Source organism: Hemicordylus capensis, chromosome 3 (genome assembly GCF_027244095.1).
Source record: "Hemicordylus capensis ecotype Gifberg chromosome 3, rHemCap1.1.pri, whole genome shotgun sequence".
In the NCBI taxonomy this organism is placed as follows: Eukaryota; Metazoa; Chordata; class Lepidosauria; order Squamata; family Cordylidae; genus Hemicordylus; species Hemicordylus capensis.
In genome coordinates, this window is record NC_069659.1 from 39,054,094 (window position 1) to 39,079,440 (window position 25,347).

General features: G+C 41.4%; 1 protein-coding gene across 12 annotated transcripts in view; it reads right to left on the minus strand.

Annotated features, from left to right (window-relative positions):
• FLT1 (fms related receptor tyrosine kinase 1) overlaps positions 1-25,347 on the minus strand; it is a 232,178-nt gene that overhangs the window by 112,236 nt on the left and 94,595 nt on the right. For all 12 annotated transcript variants that reach the window (XR_008318780.1, XM_053305539.1, XM_053305540.1 and 9 more), the window contains 7 exons: positions 24,759-24,883; positions 18,232-18,394; positions 18,009-18,145; positions 15,060-15,234; positions 12,659-12,776; positions 10,626-10,795; positions 10,288-10,444 (listed from right to left, as the gene is read on the minus strand). Coding sequence is in view for 11 of the 12 variants with exons in the window: in XM_053305539.1 (XP_053161514.1) it covers positions 10,288-10,444; positions 10,626-10,795; positions 12,659-12,776; positions 15,060-15,234; positions 18,009-18,145; positions 18,232-18,394; positions 24,759-24,883 (1,045 nt within the window). In the remaining variant the exon portion in view is untranslated. The remainder of the gene's footprint in view (positions 1-10,287; positions 10,445-10,625; positions 10,796-12,658; positions 12,777-15,059; positions 15,235-18,008; positions 18,146-18,231; positions 18,395-24,758; positions 24,884-25,347) is intronic.

Genomic DNA, 25,347 nt, shown 5'->3' on the forward strand with positions numbered 1-25,347 from the left:
GGGGGAAATGCCCCTGGCAGTGGAGTGCAGCAAGAAAAGTCAGGAAGAGTTTTGCTTCCCTGCATATTTCCATTTGCATTGGGGGGAGGGCAGTTAGCTTCAATTAATATAAGCAGATGTCCTGCATTCTTTACAATAACCTAGTAAGGCGTATCATTATTTGTCTGCAGGGTTAAGGCCTGAATTCAGGGTTAAGGCCTTAACCCTGAAACTGCAGGGTTAAGGCCTGAATTCCCTAGGATCACTTAGGGAGTTCAAAACTATGGCAAAATTTGAAGTCAGAACTTGCCTGGCTCAAAGCCCAGGGTAAAGTTAGATGCGCATCTAAGTGCATTTTTCAGAAATGTGCCTTTTACTTCACTAAAAGCGGCCATGGGGGGCTGATCTTGATCTGTGTAGGGAGTAAGAGGTTAACTCTGTCCCCTTGAACCCAGTGGTGCACGTAGGTCCAAAATCAGCCTGGACCTAGAGGGCTTCTGCCCCCCCCACTGCAAGGCCCCCCCTTAATATTTTAAAAAAGATTCCTGGCCCTGCCGCTGCTCCAGCCTCCTGGGGGACCTCCAAACAATCTAGGGGGGACCTCACCAGAGCCACGTTGCTGTGACACCGCTACCCTACTATGCCGCTGCCCTGCGCTCGCCGCTGCTCCGCTGCACTGATATGTCTCCCATCTTCACCACCGGTGTGTGTGTGTGGGGGGGGGTGAGACGAGTGGAGCAGGCCACCACCTCCTGTGGTGGCAACAGTGAGCGGGCTTCTCCCTTGCTTGTGCATGGGCTTCTCGCCACTCATGGGCTTCTCTCTGAACAGCGCACCTGCACAGTCTGGGTACGGAGAGCACGGCACAGAGAAGCTCACACACCGCTGCCACTGACAGGGGGAGTGGTCTGCTCTTCTCGACTCACTCCCCCGGTGGTGAAGATAGGAGAAATACTGGTACAGCAGCAGGCATACTGGGTCAGCAGCAGGTGCGAGGCAGCAGTGGCACCATGGCAGGACTCTGGCTAGGTCCCCCAAATCTTTGTAGCCCTCCCCCGGAGGCAGGTGGCTACGGTCCTGGTCCCCAAAGTCTGTAGCTAAATGCGCCTCTGCTTGTACCCCTTCTCCTGCCAAAAATAACCTCCCAAGCATATTTGTTCCCTGGTGTGGTTATTCACAGTTCACAAGCACTTTGGGGGCAAATAGCCTCCTTCAGCCAATAAAACTGTGTCTTAAATTGGGCAAACCACCTCAAGACACAAGTTTTGACAGTAAAGAAATGCTCTCTGTGTGTATATGTGTGTGTGTGTGTGTATCTCTCTCTCTCTCTCAGAGGGCAATTTTTCATTGGGATACCATCACAAGGGAATTTTTTTAAAAAAACCAAAACTCCACAATATATTCCCCGGTTCTGATTAAGATTGTCCCCCGAGGCTATTTTTAGTTAAAAAAAAGAGGCACTTCTGGTGGCAATCACCCTTCTTAAAAGCACATTTCACTACATGTCTGCTTTGATCCTCAGTTACTCAGAAAGTTATTTTTTTTATTTATTGTTAAATTTATATACCGCCTCCTTCCATTAAAAACAATCTCAAGGCGGTTCACATAGAAAAATTAAAACAAGACTATAAAAATTACACAATTAAAATTGCACCAGCTGTTTTGCATATATGTTTAAATTTTAATCCTGTTTTTCTCAGTTCAGTGGTCACCTACAGCAGCAGAACAGGTTAGAGGTTGTCAACAGAAATCTCCACAATTCTTTGGTTTTTCATATATGGTTTGTTTGGAAAAATCAAGAGAAAGACATCAGTGAAAATATAAAATCCATCATGGTTTTGACTCTCAGTTTTGGTATGCTTCATCTTATATAAACCTGACATTGTATTCATTGTGGTGTTAAATACTGTCAGTCATTTCAGCTTTCTCACTATGTAAAATAAATGGGCTATTCTGGTTGTTAACCAGAAACATGTATTAGCTATCAGGGATGGCTTGTATTTGGAAGGTATCCAAGACTTAAAACAATCAATTGTAAATGCTTATAGATCTTTGGGGGTGATTTATATTTTTTTTAAATCCATAGCTCACATGTTGTGTAACATGGGCAATTCTGAACTGCCCCCACTGCTACAGGCACCTGCTACTATTTAAATCTGCACAATTACACTTCTGCAGCATTTTAGCCACTGGAAATAACAGCCACAGCACCGCAAAAGTACAACTGCAATTTTTAGTAGTAGTGGTGGACAAGCCCTATTCTGCAACACCGCTGGCATTGCTTCAGACTGCTGTAACTCATTCAGAACTGCCCACGTTGCCTTGCACAACACGTGAAACCATGTCTCTAGAAATAAGTGACTATTTGACACAGTTTCCTTGTAAATACCATCAAGAGATGGAGACAGGCCTTCACTGGATACAGCACGTGGTTATCAGTTCATAGAAAGCAGAATCCCAAATCCCACCCTGCTTACTGCTACATGCTTTGTAGTTCAATCAATCATCTTTATTACGGTCAAAGACCAGCACAATGCTTTGTAGTTTGCAATTGCACATGCACCCTAATGTGCACTCAAGAATGCTTTGGGATCTAGTTGTGGCAAACATTGGGAAAACAAGCTGTCACTTGCGTGGAAACCAGAAGTCATTAATTCTGAGTTAGAGTCCCACATTAATCTGAAGAAAGGGCAAAGAGTGGTCAGAGCTATTCATAGGAATCTCAAAAGGTTCTCCACGTGTAGTGGTTCTGTTCAGAACCTAAGAAAGTGTGTGCACATTTCCAAAGGAAGTCCGACATAAAAATGAGCAAACTTACAGTATGTCAGTCTTATAACTTTGCATTTTGCAACTGATCCTTGAAAATGAGATGTGCCTAGGACACAGACAAGCTTTTGAGAACGCATCTGGGACAGATGGGGGGTGGAAAAGAAAAGACAGCATGACTCTTAAGGTTACATCAAACTCTTAAGGAAGTAGATTGTGCCATGTTTGAAGATGCAAAGATAATCACTGTGCTGGGAACCGTCTTATATAGAGGAGGAAGCCAAACAACAAGAGGAAAGCAGCGTATGCTCCTAATTTCGCACAGGAAGCTCCCAGCACCTCCTGCCTAAGTGAGATAAGAAAACTCCCATGGCCTATTCTGGACAAGGCCACTGTTATCACCCTTAGTTTCACACTGTCCTCTCTACTCCACAGTTCGCTCCCTTTAATGAGATCTTACCTCTGTTTGCTTATGGCTTGCCAAGTACAATAGCATGATATATTTATAACTTGGATGGGGAAGTTTTCCAGGCTAAGAGTTTACTACATGTCACCTTGGTATGTGTCCATGGATTCAAAGTACAAACCAGCTTCTAGGACTGCGCATCACATGAGAGCAATAATCAGATCCTCTTCGATTCAGCAGACAATTTTTCATCCGATCGGAACTGTTGTGGTAGCCGGGTCAATCAGGGCTGATTCAATGCAAAATTGCCCAATATAATTAGACTGGCTTGATGCATTGGAGGGCATCACAATTCACTCTTTCTTTTTTGTTGTCAAAAACCTTTTTATCTTTTCCCAACTGTCTGGGAGTGGGTTGATTTTCCAAATATGGAAAATATTGAGATGGAAAAGAGAGGAGTTCTCTGACCGACATCTCTAGCTGGTCAATGAGAGAATGACTTTTCAAGTTTCAGCTGCTGAAAGCATGCTGCAATTGGTTGATATGTCAGAGGGGCTCACAGGGCATTGTGATCACATGGAGAAGCTCGAGAGGAACTACTTCCCCCAGTCATCCATGCGGTTCCCAGCCACCCCCAGCTTTCTCTTTTTCCCTCCCTGCCTGCCCCCTGGATGCTCCCAAGAATGGCCATAGTCACCCAGCTTCCCCCGTGCCAGTGTTGGGTGGTTTTTAAAGGCCCTCCACCCCCTCCTATCTGGGGTGGTTGCCCTATGGTGGGGGCCGGGAATTTCAAAGTGGAATTCTGACTTTTACCAACATGCACAGTGCTAACACGTGTGCACACAATCACACCTAAGTGTCCATGCACCAATACCAGGAAATACAGACTGTGATAGGCAATGAACAAGAACTCTTCATTGTGAAGAGCATTTGGGGAAATCCTGCTTACTCCTCGAGCATTCAAAAATTAATAGGTTTTTTTTAAAAAACTGGGATAGAGGAAGGATGGATACCTTTAATATGAACATTAATTCAAGGTATTCCTCACAAAAAGGACACTTGAAAGTTATAGAAAAGACCACAGCTCTATGTCAAAAGTGGGAGAAAAAGTAAACAAAAAACAAAAAACCTGCTCTGTAGTATCTGACCTTCCCCATTTTCAGGCCTATTGCAAAAACATTTCCATATATTTTAGGGCTCTTCCAGATGCTGATATATTCCAAAGTTGGTGCCTGTAAATTACCACCTAAAACAAAATAATTGGAAATCCACACAAGGAAGAAGGATGTCACATTTATTTATTTATTTATTTATTTATTTTATTTTATTTTATTTTATTATATTCTTAGTGCCATCTGCTGGTAATCTGCCATAGGCGTGTGCACGGAACCTTAGTCAAGGTCCTAGCATGTGACTGTTCTTCAGTCTCTCTGTGCTCATTGACTAGGAGGATTGGTAGGAACTGGTAAATTTATTATTCACTAAGGTAAGATATTACAGCCAATGCCTATAATCACAGCTCATAGCAATGAATTCCTTAATTTTTTTCTCTATATGAATACCTCCTGTACATATTTGAATGATCCCATGTGTTTTGAGATAATGTTGGATAATCTCTCTATCCACTGGCTCTACAAGATGCATAATTTTTGCAATCACTTTTCTGAAGCCTGACCTATTTAGCCTTTTGCTTCGGCTTATGGCACAAGAGTGATTGAAATATAAATCCAAAATAAGGAACACCATTGAACTATAAGACCCTTACTTCTCTTGCACTTTTCTTTCAAGTTTTATCACCGAAGTTCCAGTTTTTCCTTATCAGGTGAAAAATTTCACAAGGATCCATTTGGGAGGGGGGATTTAAAAAAAACAAGTGTTGTACTAAAATAGATTAGTATCATTTCCATATGAAAAGGTTTCTGCCAGAAGTACAGCCAAAATAACTCATTCAGAAACTTTAACATGCCAGTCGTCCATGGCATTTCCATGTTTTTGAACTTTGGAACACACTGCCACACAAGTTGTCCCATTCCAGACAAAATAAATAATGAGTACTGCTTTTAATGTTAAACAGAGCTGTTTTCCGACAAGGCCATGTCAAGAACCAGGAAGGCAAACTTTCCCTGGGCTCTAGCTAATCTAGTTGGAGGCAATGGGCATGGCTTCTAAAGCAACCTCTTCCAGGCTCTGAGTAGCTCAGAAAGAAGTTCACAACTTTATATCAAATTGTAGCAAAGTAAAAAAAAGCACTGCTGTACTGAGCTGCTGCTAGTACTATTATCCAACTGCCTAAGGACAATGCTACATGCTACAACTACTGTGGAAAACACACTGGTGTTTTCTGTAAGAAATGCATCAAGTACGGAAAGAATACATGAGTATGGGCACAAACACCCATATCTACGTCTTGGAAATTTGATTGGCCCACACCTCCCAGGTACTGAAACACATATTTCTTTCACACTTTACAACCCTGTTCTACAGTCCAGTTTCCTGCAGAATGCTCCTATTGACCTCAGAGAGAGTTCTCCAAAAAAAGCCGTTTGAGAATTGTAGTACAGTACTCATCAATTGTAGTAAAGCTTTTGTGTACATTAGGGACAATCTGCTCTTTGATTTAGTGGCAATGAAAGGGTTAAGCATGCACACTTCCATTGTCTCAGAAGATTCTTCAGGTTCTGGAGAAGGTCATTGTGTCTGGTTTAAGTCATCCTTTTAAGCAAAGAGCAAATTCTCATAATGGGTTGAACTCTAAGAAGGGCACAGAGTTCACTATCACTGAAACCGGGGGAAATTTCTTTTCTCCCCCACGCCAAGAAAATGGAAGGTAATATGATAGAGGTATTATAGCACAGCCATTCCACTATTATCTCTATTTACGTTTGCATATTTTTATACAGTTCAAAAATATACATAATCCATTTGAGCCGAGATAGCACAGGAATAATAGAAACTAGCTCGGCCAGCCCACCCACCACTGCTGCCTTTTTCTCCCCCCAACCCACCAGATTTCTAGCCGACCAGATGGACTGCTTCTCCCCTCACCCGCTTCTGGCCTCCCCCCCCCCCACGGTTTCTGGCTGGCGGGACGGCCGGAAAGCCATCCCGCCACCTCCTCCTGCCCACCAACTCCTGGCAGCAGCTGCCTCCTCCTGCCAGCCAGGCTGGGCCGGCCCACCACTGCCTCCTGCTCCTGCAGGCCAGGCCGGAATCGCTATTTTCTCCCCCATCGCTATCCTATCTGGCAGCTGCTCACAAACTCTCACCAGAGCTGCCACACATGGGATTAGCGACGGGTACATTTAAGAGAATTAAATATATAGATGAGTGTACACACCTTAGGAAGCAATGTATGTCCATCCACCTTTAATATATTAAAAACTATTGCTTGTGTTATATACAAACTATTTAAGTGAGCCATTTTTTAAGAAGGCCACAGCATATAGCTATCTTTGTTATATCTTCCATCTATTCAGATTAGATCAACTCATCATTGGAACTAGGAAAAAAAACTGTGACAGTTGTCATTTTATGAATTTATATCTTACACTTCACCATCATTTATCAAACCTAGGAACTGATGATGATTTAGAGCAACATTAAACCATGTAATGACAGAACTTGATTAACAAAGACCTTGGTTCATTGGAGACACATAATGAAGTCTTTGACAAAACTTCAACATGAATAGCAAATTAATCAGAAAACTGGCTGCAGTATTAACTGTGTCATTATGACAAGAGCAGACAAATGCAATCACTATAAATAGGCAGGAACCTCTCTCTTTAGAGGTTGAATATTACTAAGAGGCGGCGATTTTCAGTCTGGTTGTGAAGGCAAAAGGCTCTTCCTAGCAATTTCATATCGTAGTTGCTGTTCATTAGCAGTCCCAAATACAGGATCAAAACAACAGCCTACAGCATATAATTGCTTGCTTTAGTCTACCATTTCTTTAGCCTGAAGAAATGCTAACAATATTTCAGTGAAATTGTTCTGCTTTTCTTCTTCACCTGTGGGGATGGAGTGGGGTTCATAAGGCTTTCTAGGCACATACTCTCACATATCTAGACTTTATCCTTGCACACATTTCAACCTTACACACATTACAAACACAGTTACTTGGGAACAAATACCACTTGTTTTAATGGAACTTTTTTCACAGTAGCCTTGTAGGCCAAGTTCTGTCAGACATTGTGTAAAGAAAACAGTCACTGAAAGTCACTTTGTTTGCATCATGCAGCAAAGCTCCCATGCTTTTACAACCAATACAAGAGCCCAAGTGTTTTATATGACACCAAGTCAATACAACCACACCAGTGTGGGGTAGTGGACTGACTGATTGGATTGGAGAAACCTGGGATCAAACCCCAGCTCACCAATCAACTCACTGAATGGCCATGGGCAAACCACTGAAGTCATGCACACAAGCAAAAACTGTCTTCTACCTGGGTTTGGGAGCTATGTGTGTTCCCAATTTTTGGTTGTATGGAAGCAAGGTAGGGAAAACCTGGCTTTTCCTCCTACCTTGCTTCCACACAACTGAAAATTGGTAGCGCACACAGCTCCCAAACGCGGGTAGAACACAGTTTTTGATTGTGTGAATGACCCCAATACCTCACAGCCAAACCTATGTAAGAGTTGATGTGAGGATCTGTTTTAGCCCTATGTACACTGTTCTGAGCTCCTTGGAAGAAGGGTGAAGCACAAATGAAATGAAGAGATGCAACCTGCTAGCATTACTTCATACAAAGATTCAGATTCTCAATGGGTCAGGTTTTCACCATCTTTTTTCATGATCTACCACCCTATTAAAGGCATCCCACGACAACCAATGCCAAAAATAGAACCAGCATGAGGAAAGAGAAAGCAGTAAATGTGCACACACTAATGGCCTTCCATATTTGCAAATGCCCACAATTAAATTTGGGCAGGTCAGTACATTTCTAACCACACACAATTAACACTTGTTCTTTACTTGTTAATTTTGTGTGCCTCATTAGTATTCCTAACTTCATTGCGCTCAAGAAGCTATCCAAGCACATACTAATGATACTGGCATTTGGTCTTTTCTTGAATATTGCACTAGCATAAACAGTGAAGATTTGCAATTAGATTGCCAAAAAAAAGTTTTAAAATGTTTTGTATTGTATTTTGTATTTTCTGTTTGATATTGTAATTTGTTGGGATTTCATTGTGTGTTTTGATTAGGTGTTTTTACTGTTGTGTTGTGAGCCTCCCAGAGAACAATTTGTTATGGGGCAGCAACAAATAAAGTTGTTGTTTTCGTTAAGATTTACTGGCTTCTGCTCAGAGAAGCCGACCCTATTTAAGTCGGTGAGGATTTCATTATATAGTTTAAAGAGGACAGAATCAATGCTAAAAAAAATCAAAAATCTGTATTTTTGATTTTCTATCAGATAAGGGCCAAATCCACTAAGAAATTCACCTGGGCAAGTCACAGAAATGAATGGGGTCTGCACAAGTGCACTACTGAGCACAGCTGGCATTCATTTCAATGGGTTTTGTGCATGATTTTGCCCCCAAAGTAAATATTCTGGCAGGACACATATGCTCACAAGCATCTCAAAAGTCACATTGACAAAACTATAGCTTAAAACCTAGAATATGATGAATATTTATATACGGTTCTTCAACAAAAGTTCCCAAAGCGGTTTACATAGAGATGAATGAATGAATGAATGAATGAATGAATGAATGAATACAAGTCCTATAAGTCAGGCACACTATTGGAGGTAAGTTCCTATTGATTTCAATGACATTTACTTCCATGTAACTTTTATGAAAAATTCCTAAGCGAAAGATTTATAGCTGGTTGTGGGAAATCAAACTATCAAAAAAGGTAGTGATTATATACTTGCCTATTTAGCAACAAGTATCTAAGGGACTTTTGCATCGTCACAGAGCTAACTGAAATGATATACTCTGTATATTCAGAAACACTGAGAGGGAAAAACTGGTTCTTTTCTACTCCTTTAAACAAAATGCTGAAATTCTAGCTTATTGCTGAAATATAAAAACACTGAGTGGGCAAATGCCAAGGGATGAAATTATCTGGGTTAATGAGCTGTAGAAAATATTTTTCTTCTTCTTTTATTATGTCTTTTTAAGAAGACATTCTCTGAGGAAAAGTAGCTGAAGAAATTGAGAACCCTGCTATGGAAAACTGATTTTGTAAATGAAAGAACATCTTAACTTGTACCACTTTCACAAGCAATATTTTTACTAATAGTCCACATTTCCTACATTTGTAATTTGGATGAAAAAGCTAGAACGTATATTACATTTTTAAAAGAGTTGGCTAGTATTTTTTAATCTCACATAAGCCATGTTCACAAATCACATATTCTAGACAGACAGTGTGCTGAACAGTTTTTGAAAAACTAGTTCAAGCTTATTATCTGTGGTTAATCCAAAACTAATTTGATTCTGAGCTGCAATGAGTTTGCAGCATTATGGTAGCAAAATGGCAAGTGATCTATGTGGCTGCTGTAATTTATATAAGGGATTCACCCCATAGTCATTCATATGGAAAAGTTGTACATCAGCATGGGCATCACCCAGGATGCTAATACAAAGACCTTCTGAATACTATCAACAAGGAAATCTTTACATATTTGCTAAGTTGCTCATGCGAAAGAAAAGGATGTATAAGGCAAATGTTATTTGGAAGAAACTTTGTTGATTTATTGGCATTCTGAGCACTGATAAAGTTCCTAAGAAGACCATGAAGGGAGAGGCCATACAAAACATTCATTATGATTCATTGGATACATGCATCAGCATTCTGATTAATTATAAAATCATGTCAGACAAAGAACATCTGATACTATCTATTTTCTTGAGAATTCAAGTCCAGCTGTGTTTAAGAATGCCAAAGGGTGTGTGAAAGGGACTTGTCACTATTCTTTGGCCCTCAACATATCGCAGAGGGTTGTATTTAGCTCAGGAGATTAAAATGGCAAAATATATCCCACTCCCTTTAGTTCAAGGTGATCAGATTCCTATGATCTCATTGGGGCCAAAAGGGAAGTATGTGAAAGAGTATGTTCCCTTCAGTCACTGCTGCTGTCTTAGGAAGGGGGAAAAGAATTTGACTAAAAGTAACTAAAATCTACCTCGTTCTGGAACGATTCTGTTGACAAGGATGCCAGATCCACTGGACAGTAGGTTGAGGAATGCCATAAACAACACAAGTCAGGATTTGCTTGCTGCCCAGTTGATGGAGATTAGGACCAGGAAGTGATGACACTTTTTCATAAATCTGAGGTTTCACTATAAGAAGCAGAAATACAAAAGTGATCAAGCTACTGAAACATTGTTCACTTTATTGTCTTGAAGGTTAAATAAGCAAGATCATCAGCTTTAGGAATCACTTTGTCTTTGCCAAAATGAAGTGAGTCCAGCTAAGAATATGATCTTAAAGTCATTAGTATCAATTATGCTACCAACTCACCATTTATTCTGAGGGTTACTGTTAGATTTTTATGCAAGTTCCATTGTGGGGTGCTCAGTAGTATAGTGTAATTTCCTGCATCTTCTTCAGCAACGTGTTTTATAGTTAGTGAATAACCTTTAATTATATACCGGGCACACATTTCAGCAGCAGGTAAGCCATCTTTCAACCTGTTAAAGGACAAGCAGAATTTACAACTGTTTACAGTGTCACAGTTTATCCTAATTATATATCACAGAAAGTGTTGAACCAAGATGTGTGATGTCAGAGATGCAAATTGTGCCCACAGGCTAAAAAATAGTATAGTAAACTGCTAGAAACAGAGTAAGCTGGTTTGCACAGAATAGCACAGAAAAATTAAACCATATTATTAAAATACCAAATGGATTTGATAATATTAATATTTTAAGACATCTCATGAATTTCAGTCTTTTAATTAGCCTTACATGAGTTGTTCTCTATGAATGGGAAACCTTTTGTTTGCAGATAGATTAAAGTTTGCAATATCTCACGATAATCAATAGATTGATACAAGCCACTGAAATCAAAGATTTCATTCTATGTTTTTGTTACATTAATTGAACTGCAATCCAAATTAGCTTCTGTTTTCCAGCCAGCACTCTGGGCTCAGAGAAACTAGGTAACACCACACAATCTGGTGTCACTATAAAGTAATTTGAAGCTCAGGCAACGGATGCCACAGACAGCACCATTCTCTTGTCCCCAACCTCCATCCCTGTATATCGTTTAGAAAGACAATGAGCTTTGTCTAGGTTTTGTAGTGAAGTCCAAACCTGAATATATAAAACAGAAGAATCCACGTTTTGTCTTAAATACCTACATTTAAAAAACCCTACAGCTCTTTTAAAGCATTTGAAGTGTTTATGCTTAAAAAAAACCTGATGCTTATATAGTTCTGCATTTCTGATGTGACAATACTCTCCGTAATTGTGCATTACATATATTACACATTTAGTTCACTGGATGTGTCGTCAGCAAAAGACACAATGTTATGGTGCAACCCAAATGCTTAAACTGAATGCCAAACGATTCCAACATGCTGTCAGTTTAATACTTCAGTGCAGCTAGATTTCATCATACTGCTTTGCAAATGCTGCAACTGTCCCTTCAACAAATATAATTCCAGAGTTGCATCAGATGTTACATATTCAAGGGAGAGAAGGCAAATAGCTAGGAAGGGCTGTTGTCATCATGCTGTTCTGTGGACTCCCCAAAAGCACCTGCCTAATCATTGTGGGAAACAGGATAGGTCGGGGTGTTGATATAATTAAGTGGGTGGACTCAAAGAACCTGAGGGCTCCCAGCTCTAGCCCTCCCTATTTTCTTCATTATCTCCCTCATTCTGTGCACTCCCGCGGGGCATGTTATCTGAACCCGCCCAAGTCCAGTGCTTACCCACTTTAGTTTTCACCAACTTGAAACCAATCTCTGTAACCAGTATTTGACACCAGCTTGCCAAAATCAGTTAAAACTAAAGCGGAATTGAGTAACCAGCATCAGGAACTGGATTTGGGCAGGTTCAGGTGTCTTGCCTGATGGGGGCACACACTCCCCACTATCTCTGGTTCCTCTCATGCCAACTTGCTAGTACTTACAGGCAGTTGTGGGAACCCACACTGTGTATCCCTGAGAGGTAATATTTATTAGCATCTGAATAAGTATACATTTATTTCACAAAGGCACATATGATGGGTGCTGAAGCTAGTCCTAAACATGTAAGCATATCCTACTACAGGACTTACTCCTGAAATAAACATGATTAAAACTACTTCTAAATACAAAATTGCATTTAAAGAAATAAAACCATTTTGCATTGTTGCATACCCTAACATAGTGACATATGCATAACAACAAATCAATAATTCCTTCAATTTCCATTTCAGGACATCTTTATTCAGCTTTTCAGGACATCTTTATTGGGCTGTTACTTTCAAGCGAAATATTTAATCCTGAGCAAACATATATTCAAATAAGCAGCTTCTTTTTCTATGTAGAAGGAACTGTAATCCTACCATACAACCTCTGGTGCGGGAAATGCTTTCACTTTCATAGAAAGTCGATAGGACCTCTTGCCAGATATAACATCCAGGTCATTTTTTCTTCGATGTTTCAAAGTGATGAATGCTTTATCTTAAAATATTAAATGAGGTATTTTAAGCTAGTGGCTCTGATCACGGATAAATACATAACATAAGCAATACAATGCATAAGTGAAAGACAGGTCTATCAACGTCTACTAGTCATGATGGCTAAATGCTACTTGCATACTTCAAGGCAGGGTGCCTCTAAATACCAGTTGCAGGGGAACAACAGCAACAGAAGGGGCATGTCTTGATCTCTTGCCTGTGGGCTTCCCAGAGGCACCTGGGAACAGTTGGTACAGAATGCAGCACGGGCAGAGCAACCATTGAGTGAACGGGTTCAAAGAACCCAGGCCACTGCCAATCAGGGGCCGTGCCTGGCACCCCAGCCAAGCCCCCCACATCTGACATCAGATGCAGGGGGCGTGGCTTCATTTACAAATGGTTGCTGCATTCCCCATTTGAGAGCAAATACCAGCCAGTGCTACGTTCGCTGGTATTTGCTCCCCAAAAGGGGGCACATGGCCTCATTTACGAGCAAAGCCATTCCCCCTGCATCCATCTGCGTGACCCCATTTTTGAGCGAAGCTATGCCTCCTGCATTTGCAATGCACGGGGCGTCACTGGTGGGAGGAACACAGGCTGCCAGCTGGCTTCCTCCGCTACTGGAATGAAGCAGCTAGGATGGTCCCTGGGTCATCTCAGAGACACTATAATACTCCTATACTAAAAGAACTACACTGGCTACCAATAGGTTTCCAGGCAATGTTTATAGGTGCTGGTTATAACCTATAAATCCCTAAACAGCGCTGACCCAGGATATTTAAGAGATTGTCTTCTTCGCCATGAGCCACACCACCCATTGAGATCATCCGAAGAGGTTCGTCTGCAATTGTCACCAGCTTGTCTGGTGGCTACACAGGGATGGGCCTTCTCTGTTGCTGCCTGAAGACTTTGGAATGCACTCCCTGCTGAACTAAGAGCCTCCACATCTCTGAAAATGTTTTAGAAGTCCTTAAAGACTCATTTTTTCACACCAGCTTTTTAACTTAACTGTGGGTTTTTAATTGTTTAAAGGTTTTCATTTTTGTCTTAATTTGTTTTATGTTTTTGTAAACCGCCCAGAGATGGAAGTTTGTGGCAGTCAGTCAGTCTATCTATCTAGTAAACAAATAAGTAATCTAATGGGAAACAGGATTCTCATCTGGACCTTGGACTTGATCCAGCAGGGCTGTTCTTAAGGTTATGCCATCCACTAGTACTTATGAAATAGAAGCTATGGGTGGATTCACTGACTGACATCCTCACTAATGAACTCAGGAGATGTGCCAGCAGTGGAAGCACTCAGCAGGAATGGAAACACATTGCTAATCCTCAGCAGCGTGTTTCTGATCTTCCAGAGCCCTTCCAGAGCATAGAGAGCTCGAAAAGCTTTGGAGCAACAGCGTACATGCAGGGGGACTGGGGGAGTCACGTGTTGGATTCCAGTGTGTCCTCACAGTCCTTCAGAGCACGCCTGCTTCACCAGTCAGGATGTCAGCCACTGAAGGCTGGAGAGAAAAACGCGCGACAACAGGAGTGGTTTATTCCAGGTGGAATTAAGGAAGAGAGTAATTTCACTTCAGATCCTGAAACTGCAAATCCTGAGACTGAGAATTATATAATGTGGAGGCCAGTTCAAATCACATTATGTGCTAGCTAGGACCATATGGTGAAATGTTTGTATGCGGCAGTTCACTACTCAGAACAGAGAGGCTATTTATTATATCCAGAGCAAATTTCCAGTTTGTAGAAGGGAGTCCTGGAGTATAAAGCAAAACACACACACACACACATAATGGCCAAGTCACAATTTTCTTGGCACTCTGGCACAAGTCTAAGTTTTCCAGTAGTCCTTCTCTAATCAAAGCTGTCTCTGATGCCCTGCTAGGGGAGAAGATGTTTAGCTCCCCACCCCCACAAGATTTCTCTCAGATCTTCTATTAACTTTGTAGGGGGGAGGGAAATGCAGACATGATACAGGTACTTGTCTTTTCTCTCTCCAGCAGGAATAGCAGCAGCTTGTGGGGAGGGAATGGGTTCCAATTGAGAAAATGGCACAGGGACAGGAGAAAGAGTTAAACAGCCCCTTCCTCCCCCGAGAGCCACTGCTCCAAGCCAACCCCACCCCCACTGTTTTTAAGCTTCAAAAAGAAGAATCAACTAGAGACACAACCATGTCTGTGTTGTTTGGACCAAAGGGCTTGCAGTGTACTTATAGACCATTCCCTCACAGTCTTTTCCTTTGGAATTTGATTATTTAGACATTTTGTACACTTGTTGTATTTCTTACCATAAATATGGACTGTTGCATTAACTGATCTCACAGATGGGCCACTCTTCACATTACAAATGTACTGCCCTTTATCAATATCATGTACTTTATCAACAACAAGAATACTGTAGAATACATTGGGTTCATTATTCCTTTGTTTAATGCTTGGAGTTATGATGCCTCTTTTGTTTGTCTGGACAGGAGAAAAATATTGACAAGGAAGAAAAATCTATTACTACCAGCAATTACCATTTGTGGTTTATGCAGCCATTAAGGTCCAAGCTGAAGATTAGAAAGTCCCATTGTTTTGAGTGTTATACAAATACAAGAGGATTGCTTAACTACTATTCAGAAGACCACACAAACAACTGATTGAGAAGCAGCGTTACTAAAAGGGGCCCACAATGCTATAAAGGTCAAAAAGACCACAGTAAATGGTTAATGCTATTAACAAGAGCTATTATGATGTCACAGGGTGCTGATGTCAAGGTGTTGTTTGGTTGTGACTATTTAAATCAGGGATTCTCAAACTTTGGTCCTCAGGTGTTATTGGACTTCAACTCCCATAATCCCCAGCCTCAGTGGCCTTTGGTTGGGGATTATGAGAGTTGAAGTCCAATAACACCTGAGGACCCAAGTTTGAGAATCACGGATTTAAATCTTGACTCAGTTATTAAGCTCAATTGTAGGGGTTGGTTATTCTCTCTCAACCAAGATTTTTTGAGAGTATAAAATGAGATGAGGATACAGAGCAGTGACACACATATTCTAATATGATACGCACAGGATCACATTCTTGTACTCTGGGAATCAGAACTTGGTCAAACACTGGGAAAATCCAAATAGTCCCCTCACCTCAACTCTAGAAATAATAATAAATTAATTGACAATATCATATGATGCCTTTAAGGATGCCATCTCATCCTCATCAAAGTAGCAATAGTTCTGCTAGATAGAGGTTAATTAATGTGGAATACATACTAGCTCTTGGTTCCATGCTCACACTTCACCCATAAACATTCTCACTTCACCCATAAACATGCATCAAGAGGGTGAGAAAGCAACACCCTTTTATCAGTCCCGACTGTGATCATGACAAGATGGCAAAAGGGTGTTAGGAGAAAACTAGTCATCTTGTGTATACATCCCATAATGCCTTCTGCCATTTTAGCTCTTTGAGCTAGATTAGCCTTGATTTAAAACAACAACACTTCTTGAGCCAATCAGCAATCTGTGAGGTGAAGTGAAGTGTGATGGATTGTCACACAACTTGACATCCCCAAAACCCCACCTTTGTGATTATGCCACAGAGGAACCAGGGCATTAAGAGGAACCAGTGGAACCAGTGTCAATGGCAGCTGATCCCAGCAGCCTGAGCAAATGAACTGCTTTCTTCCTCTGATGCAAAGATTTTCATGTCAGCTCTCTTGAATGGTCATCTCTATGCAGAATTCTATGGGACCAGGATTGCTGGAAGTTAGTATTGTAAATTAGAAGTTAGTGTTGTAGATAGTGTTACACTATCTATACCTAAACATCAACACTGATGAAAGTCAGTGTAAATTGTTTAAATAAAAATCTCATGTCTGTTGACGAGGTGAAATGTACTATCAAATCCTTGTTGTTTCATCAACAATGTGTCTCATCAAATTCTGAATTACTTTATTCAATGTGGGGGAAAATTTGAATAGAAAAAGCAACAGTTAGGCTACAAAATAGTGTATGGATCATTCTCCTGTAATTAAATCATAACTATCAGTCTGAGTAGCCCCAATGGTCTAGTAAATTATCATGGTTTGAATCTTCTAGCAGCAGGAGTCTAGGGAGGCTGGTGGCAGGCCGTGTTCAGCCACCGCCGTGGCTCCCTAGCCCCACCCCCGCATCTGGCATCAGACGCACACCACCACATCTGACATCAGATATGGGTGACGTGGTCTCCCTCCCAAACAGGGCTGCACAGCCCCATTTGGAAGGGAGATCGGCCTGCGCTGCGTTGGGCAGCGGGGGCCAGAGTGACTCTTTCTGCCTTAAAGATAGGGCGAGCCATTCCAGCAGTGTTGCCAATGCAGCGCGGGCCGATCTCTCTCCTAAACGGGTCCACATGGCCCCATTTCGGAGGGAGATCGATCGGCCCCACTGCACTGGCAGCAAGAGCAGGAGCGGCTCTCCCTGCCTTTAAGGCAAGGAGAGTCACTCTGGCTGCGCTGCCAATGCAGCGCAGGCCATTTTTGGCTCCAAATAGGCCCACGCAGCCCCATTTGGAACCAAAATAATGCCCCTGCGTCTGATGTCAGGTGGGGGTGTGTGTGTCTGAGGCCATGCTCGCGGCCCCTGATTGGTGGCGGCCTGGGTTCTTTGAACCTGTTCGCCCAATGATGGCTCCACCCCTGTCTAGCACATAAATCAAATTGATGTGGGAAGCTTGAGGACCACATCTTTCCCTTTCACCTATGAAAAAGTTCAGCAAAACTAGCTTGAATTCTTGACGGATGTTTAACAAATGATAACTATCCTTAAAGATGCTCCAGTCTTGGAAAAGAAAAGATATTGAAGGCAATGTTTGCTGTTAAATACGTTAACATGTGTTGTTAAAATAACATAGCAGTTGAGGTCTTGAGGAAATGAATTGTAGTGTCTTCTCGAATACTGAGTTGGGAGTCTGAATGTCACTTCAGAAAAGGGTTTGCTACAAAAGAGTGTTCTTAGCTGACATTGGGTAATTAGTACCAAATCGAAGACATTTCCATGGCTGACATTTGGTTTACTCATAATTATGAAATCTAGGCAAGTTCATTGTGTAAAAGCTTTCTCATTCAATGAAGCAATAGACTGAAAAACTAAAATGATTCAACAAACAAGAGTGACCACAATGGAATGTAAAATATGGGGAACTCATCTAGCCAAAATGCCTATTTAAAATGTGTATTCATGGAATGCTCTTTTATAGAAAAGGGTGAGAATACCCACCTCGCCAGGATAACTCCATGTCATCCGCACTCTTGTGTTCCAGGCTGCAGTAACAGTGCAGTTGAGAATGAGGCTGCCTCCTTTTAGTAACTTGACTGGTCTTGAAGCATTTAACTGAACACTAAGGATTTCATTGGCTACATAGTGCACCAAAAAAGAAAAGTTAGTCATAGGGTCAAACTATTCATGAAATGAGTAAATTGCGGAACCAAAAGACACTTACTCAGCCTGTATGTCAGGTATTTAGTGCTGTACTCATGCCCATCCATAACTGTCTCGCAGCTGAAAAGGCCTATGAACTTGTATGTTGCATTTGGTATTACAAAGCCCTTTGTACTATCCCAAATTATTGTCTTCCCATCAGGATTGAAGATTTCTCCTGGAATCTAGAATGGAAAATAATACATTAGTTTTTATTGCTCGGTGTTCACTTTCCATAAGTGAATGAATGGCTAATTTATAAAAGGAACTTTAAAGCTCTAAAATACCCATTTAAAGTACATTATTAAAGCACAATAAGAATATATTATTCAGGGAGTTTCTAGTAACACTTTTGCCTCATACCATGAGAAAGGATTAATTCAAAAACTGCATGCATTTCCAAAATATAATAGGACTTCCCATGTTTGAATGCCATGCTACTGTCTTTCTGGTGGCATATATACTCTGATCAGAGGACATGGTAATGAACGGTTATTTTCCTTCCATTAATATGCACATCATATTCCATAATAGTATGGAATATGCACACCATATTCCATCATTTTTGCCTACAAATGAATGGTTGAGGCACTTCCTACAGTTGAAGGCAAGCCATTCTAAGCAAGTAACAAGCTTCACATTATTCTCCACCTGTTCCACTTTCTTCCCTTCCGGTCTTTTCGGGTATTAGTCTTAATGAATAGGGATGTGCATGAATCATTTTTTAAATTTGATTTTTACCTGAATCAAATCACCCCCAATTTGTTTTGGGTCTGAATCTCCCTGCAATTCGATTTGTACCTGATCTACTCCAGATCACTCCAGATTCTATTTGTACCTGAATTTTCCAAATATGAATCAATTCGGGGCAAAAATGGGCTTTTGGAGGGCAAAAGAATTAGGTGGGTGATAGTGCCCAATGGGTGGAAGCTACCACCCAATTTCAAAGAAATTGGGCAAATTGGGCTGAAATCCCCATTATTCCCTATGGGAAAAAGTTTAAAGACGCGGCAACTTCATTTTTTTAAAATCACCCTTTTGCCCATTTTCTTTCAAATTTGGGTGGTAGCTTCCACCCATTGGGCACAACCACTCAACCCACTTTGGCCACAAAATGGAGGTCTGACTCTCTGAATTTTTGGGGTCCGTATATACAGCGATTTGTTTTGTACCCAAATCTGGGCAATTGAGCACAAACGCGATTTGTTCTGTCTACAAATCACCCAAATCAGCCAGATTTGGGTACAAATCATATTGTACCCAAATTGATTCACACATCTCAATTACTGAATCCCTGTTAGATTCCTTTTCCTTCTTTGAGCCTGAGCTTCGGATTTACATACTTCTCCTGCAATCAAACACTTCTTCTGCACTAATATTCTTCTTCACATGGGTCTATTGAGCAATACTCACTGGGTGAGCTCATCTCTTGATAGGTCTTCCCCAAAGCCAGAAAGTAGGAGAGTCCCAAGCAGTGAACAAACTCCTTTATCCCAGTAGAATAAGGCATTGCACAGCTTAACCCAACAAAAATAACTGGTTTCAACCAGACTAAGAAGGAAATCATACCCATCTGCTAGGGGAGGAGAATGTGGCAGCAAACTACAACTGGTAAAGTAACATACAAAAACAATCCCACAAAATCTAGAAATCTGAGAGAGCAGGGGTTTCAGACAACCTCACTTTTTCCTGCACAGTGATCATGTATTGCAAGCTCAGAGCTGCAAATGAAGCTACCTCCCTTCATTCTATGCCATGTCGTCAGACAGAAAAGAATTTTAATAGAATGAGCAACAATCACAGCTAACACCACAGTGACACAGCAGAATATATGTCCTTATCTTTACTGCATTTGCTAAGAAACCATTATAACCATTGAAATAATGGGAGGAGTGTGCCCTATATATACAAATATTGTCTTATTTTATTGCCCGTTGGCAGACATTTATTAGTGTCTTAAATTCTAAGGATTCTGTTGTGGTTAGTGCTGCCAGATATAAACATTTCCCTGATCGTTCCCTTAACTGGTTCATCACTACATATACAGACACAGACAATAAGCAGCATACATAATCTGCTGGTACCGGAGATTCGGTCTACTATGAAGTCTAAAGTTATGGATGGCTATAGAGAGAGAAGGATGTATTCATTTTGTGCTAGCTTAGCTCCCATGGTTGATGTAAAAGGAATAAAGAATCATATGAAATTAACATGTAGTACATGTGCCCATGTACCTCTTTTTATTCCCCTTGAATTATAATGTGTGCAATCCAATGGAAGTTGAGACTGAGTCCAGCTGAAGTCAATAAGCACACTTAATGTTCTCTTTTTAGCTAGTGTCCATCATTATTAACTGAACTAGTTATGTAGATAAAACAGTAGGTCAGTATAATGTATTGGACCTTTCCTTAGTTTATAGTGTTGCAAGTTTTCTAATTCAGCCATTCTTAGTAGGCACAAGAGCAAAAACAAAACTAAGGTCATAATCCAGAGACAGAGGTTGGAATTCATTAAAACACACACACACACACACACACACACACACACACACACACACACACACACACCAGTCCCACATCCCTAATGCCAGCTCTCAAGCTACTTTTGGTATCTGAGGAATTTCCACTCCTCACTTGAAGGAGGTGTCATGTGGCTTTTCAAAAAACAGCAAATCAATACCCTTCTAAACAGATTAAGCAGGGGTTGTGCCCATGAGAGGTAAGAGCCTTGCCACCACAGCTAAGGTAGCTTCTAAATGCCTTTTTGTTTGTTTAAAATAAATTGCCATTTGTTTTAAACAAGTGCCATTTTCAACAAGTGTCATTTGGGTACAAGTGGGCTATGCAAAAAAACTTGACAAAATGAGAAGAAAAACCTTTGTGGCGGGGGGATGTGGGTATATCAATCCAACAAAAAGGAAAGTGGGGGGGAGCAGAACAAGCAGAGAAAGTTCTTGGCTTATACGTCATGGGGAAAATATTCTAGTTGCTGTTACTTTTGAGGTGGTCGGAATAAAACAAAGGTGTTTGCCCTACTATTAGAACATGGTAGACAGAACATCATGATAGAAAATCTTTTGTCAGACAGTTTTTAAAAGTCCCATGCTCGGCTCTGTGCATTCACAGTCCCATATTGTAGGGCTCCACAGACTTGATGAAGAATACTATTGGATGCATATAATTTCTTAGACATGCCTCTAGAAGCAATCTGAACTTGGTGAGCAAAATCACTTTGGATCTAATTATAGATCCAGACTGATGGCTATGTGTTGCAAGTTTTCAAGCTCATGTATTCTTCCGAGATAGATTTTTTAATAGATAGATTTTTTAATCTATCTGTGCTATATCCAGGCTGGTGGCTCCCATCAGGACTGACTGTAGGGACTGTGAAAGAGGAAAGGAGAAGTGATGCATACTTGTTTAGGAGAGTGAAATGGAGGCAGCAGATACTATGAATTGTAGTAATCTCAGCAGAAAGCTAATAGGGGAAAAGGTGAAACCAGACTTCAGGTTAACTTGCTTCTTTTTAGTGCAGTAAGAACCCACATTCATAGTGCATTTGCACTAGGCTGTCCTATCCCAGCACTCACACAGCAGAAGTGCACTCTGTATCCAAATTCAGTTAGATTATTTGGAAGCAAATAGACTATCCCTTTAATTGGAAGGTTGTTGTGTTGTTTCCATCCTCCTCCTTGGCTCCCCACCCTACCCTATCTGAGACAGCTCCACACTGGTGTGCAAAACATGAATGAAGACCCATTGCCTAGCTTCCTGTCAACACAGGATACAGACCTAATGGCTCTATGCTGTTCTTCCAGCTTCAGAGGTCAAGATGTGGGGAAATCATCTTTTTGCTTTAATTAAGGCTCACTGGACATTCCAGAAAGCTTGGTTTGCCAGCTTTTCATAAAATGCACAACTCCAGTGAAGAGAGTTCTTTATTATGGTACAAGCAGCATTGTGCATATGTTGATTTCTTTTCATGACAATTAAGCAATTGAGGAACAAGAGGTGACTTGGAGAAAATCTCCCAATCTGTGTGGCAACCACCATGCACAAATGGCTGGCAGTCACCACAGGAATGTGGCCACTTTGTGATAACTGACTCTCAGTCACTTATTCAGAGAACCATCAGCAAGCAATGAATCTGAGCATTTGAGAGCCCTGCCTCTCAAACTACATGCGTTGATGGGCTCTTCATGAAGACCCAAACTGTATACATGTAGGCTGAGTCTCTCTCTGTGCAATTTGTTGTCATACCCACATACACTCATTCATTATCCCCACATTTTGATCATGCTATGCAGCCCTCATGGACTTTTTCCTGGACACAAAAAGGGTTTTTGCAGGAAGGAGAGAGAAACGAAAATCACTTCCCTCTCCTTGTCTGCTTGCTCAGCGCTCCAAAGCAAGCTTCGTGCATTGCTAGTTTAATCGCGTCTTGGGAGGACGGAACTCTTGTTCTGCCCTTGTTAGGCTGGGCAGCATGTCAGCTGGAGTGTGTGTTATGAACGGTCTATAACATATCAGAACCAGAGGTACCAACTCAGAAATGGAGGCCTGTGTCTGACCTCATTTTATATCAAGAAATGAAATGATGCCTGAACTCTGGCACCCAGGTCAACTGCTCTGGGAGCAGGAGGAACAGCATTGCATTGTGAACTGGATACTTAAGATAACACAAAGGCTGGGCTTGAGCTAATCAATATGCTAAAATGTAACTCACTATCAGATAATGTCTGTGGAAGAAATCTATGCTAATCATTGTCAATGATTGGCTCTGCCATGCCCCAAGGGGGATTACTCAGTTGCTGTCTATAGAAATTCCATCCTGGGAGAACACCTGTAGATTTAGTCTTTCCACTAACACTTGCTTCCCCCCAACCTTCCTGAGTGCACAGATTTCAGAAGATGAGATTCAGAATTCTCTGAACTGGCCAATATCCCGAGTGATTAAAAGACATTGTCCTGAAAGTAACAGCTTTGTCACCCCTTCTGGGGAACCCAGGAAAAGATGAGATTTGTATAGATCAAAGAGAAAATACACTATAAAGAATGGGGCTTTTTGAGACAGAGAGCTCAGCAATCTTTGCCTACAGCAATGCTGCTCACACGCTTGCCCAGGGTTGGCTGCCCAGCCGTGGGGCTAAGCAGGAACTCTGCCCGTGCTCAGAGGCTATGACTCTCACTGCACAGTGAGAAGCCAAGGCTCCCCAGCCATGGAGCTCTCAGCTATGACCTGAAGCAACTGCACAACTCCTGTCTCCGCCAGCGCCTCACTGCTTCAGCTGAAGTGATTCGTCTCTCTCCAGCCTCGGATCCTGGTAATATGCTAAAAGCCTTGGGCATTCCCTTCATCTTTTTCCCCACTCCCTTCTCTTTCCCCCCTTTCCTCTACTAATTACCCCAAAACCATGTCAGTCCCCAGACTTCCTTCTCCCTCCCCGTCTTTTCTGCCTGTATCTAAAACTCTACTAGGTTCTAGGAAGATTTAAGTGCACATACATATTTAGTTAGGAACACTGGGTGGAATATTGGTGATGGCTAGAATGTTCCATTTAAATGCTGTTGCTAATATTAATAGAGTATTCTGCTTTCTGCTTGGCTAGATTGTTGCTAAGCCTTTTATATTCAATAAAGCCCATTGAATCCTGTTTGAGTGGTTTGCATCTCCTTTCTTCCTTGCGCCCAGATCCAACATGGGTCACCATATAAAAGAACTTGAAGCCAGACCTGATTTTGTATACTAGCTAATGAGCATATTTGGTATACCAATCAGGCCTGGTCTGTAACATGTGCATGGAACCACTGTTGCAGTCCAGTTCAAATTTGAATCAAACCACCAGTTCACAAACTGGTTTGCTAGAACCTGCCATCGGTTTAGTCCATTCAATTGAACCAGTTCAATGGTCCGAGGGGCTATACTTGTAACGGGGAATCCAGTGAGGATTCCCCTTTTCAAGCAAAGGGGAGAGATAATCCTTTAAAAGTCTGCTAAGGGTGGCCAGGGTGGTGGTGAGAGCGTACCTTACAGGTGGCGCCAGCACCTCCTCTAAACTCCAGTGGCCCCCCCAGCAGCGCAGCCCACAATTTTGTGTGACCACACAAATAGCCTTCATGCACATACATGGAGGTCACACGAATGGCCTCCGTGTAAGCAAGGAGGCTGGAAGCGGGCCGCACTGCTGTGTGTGTGTGTGTGCCGGGGTTTAGAGGAGCCACTGGCAGCAGTAGCATGCTGCCTTCTTGCCACTCCATTGGCTGTCCTTAGAGGACTTAAAGAATCCTCTCACCCTTTTGCTTCCCCCAAGCATAGCCCCTTGAACTGGCGAACTGGGTCATATCAGTCCATAGGACCGGGCTTGGTTCGAACTAGGACTGGCCACCTTTTTTTAGCCTGGTTTAGTTTGAGTTTGAACCAGTCAAACCAGGCCGGTTCAATTCGAACCGGTTCCGCACACCCCTAATGTCAGCTATTATAGAATTGCATCAACATTGTAAAGATAGCATGCAATGAAACTTTCTGGAAGTGAAAGTTATATCCACGTACCTTTTTAAGTGTAACAGGGATATCTGGTGCTGTAACTCTGCATGGGATGATAAGCTCTTGTCCATCAACCATGCGTATCATTTCTGGTAGATCTCTGTGCAGCTTTATAAATGGGCTGTGTGTATCTGCACAAGAATAATCATAGCAAATTAAATTGCAGTAAGTGATCAGAGAAAATGCTAAGCAAATGCAATCAAGGACATAATAAATGGACACAACTCTGGACATTTAACTGCACTTAAGCCCAGTGAAATCAACTGCCCTAAGTATGTTTAACTATATGTTAAATTTTGACTCATATCTTAACATTGACATAGGATATTTTTCTACAAGTCAATTTTTTTCAGCAGCCAGCAACTACGGGTTTCCTTAATGTATGTGGCAAATAAAGCTCTTGTCTTAGAGCTATGTAAAAAGTCATTGCAGCTTCAGTAATATATACCAGAAATACAAAAATACATATATATATATATATATATTTATATTTTAAAAAGCCATTCTGCTTAAGAAAGAGATAATCAGGTGCCTGTTTAAAATAGTACTGAGCTGAACTTTCTTATTGCAGATTTTCAGCCTTGAACTTGGCTTG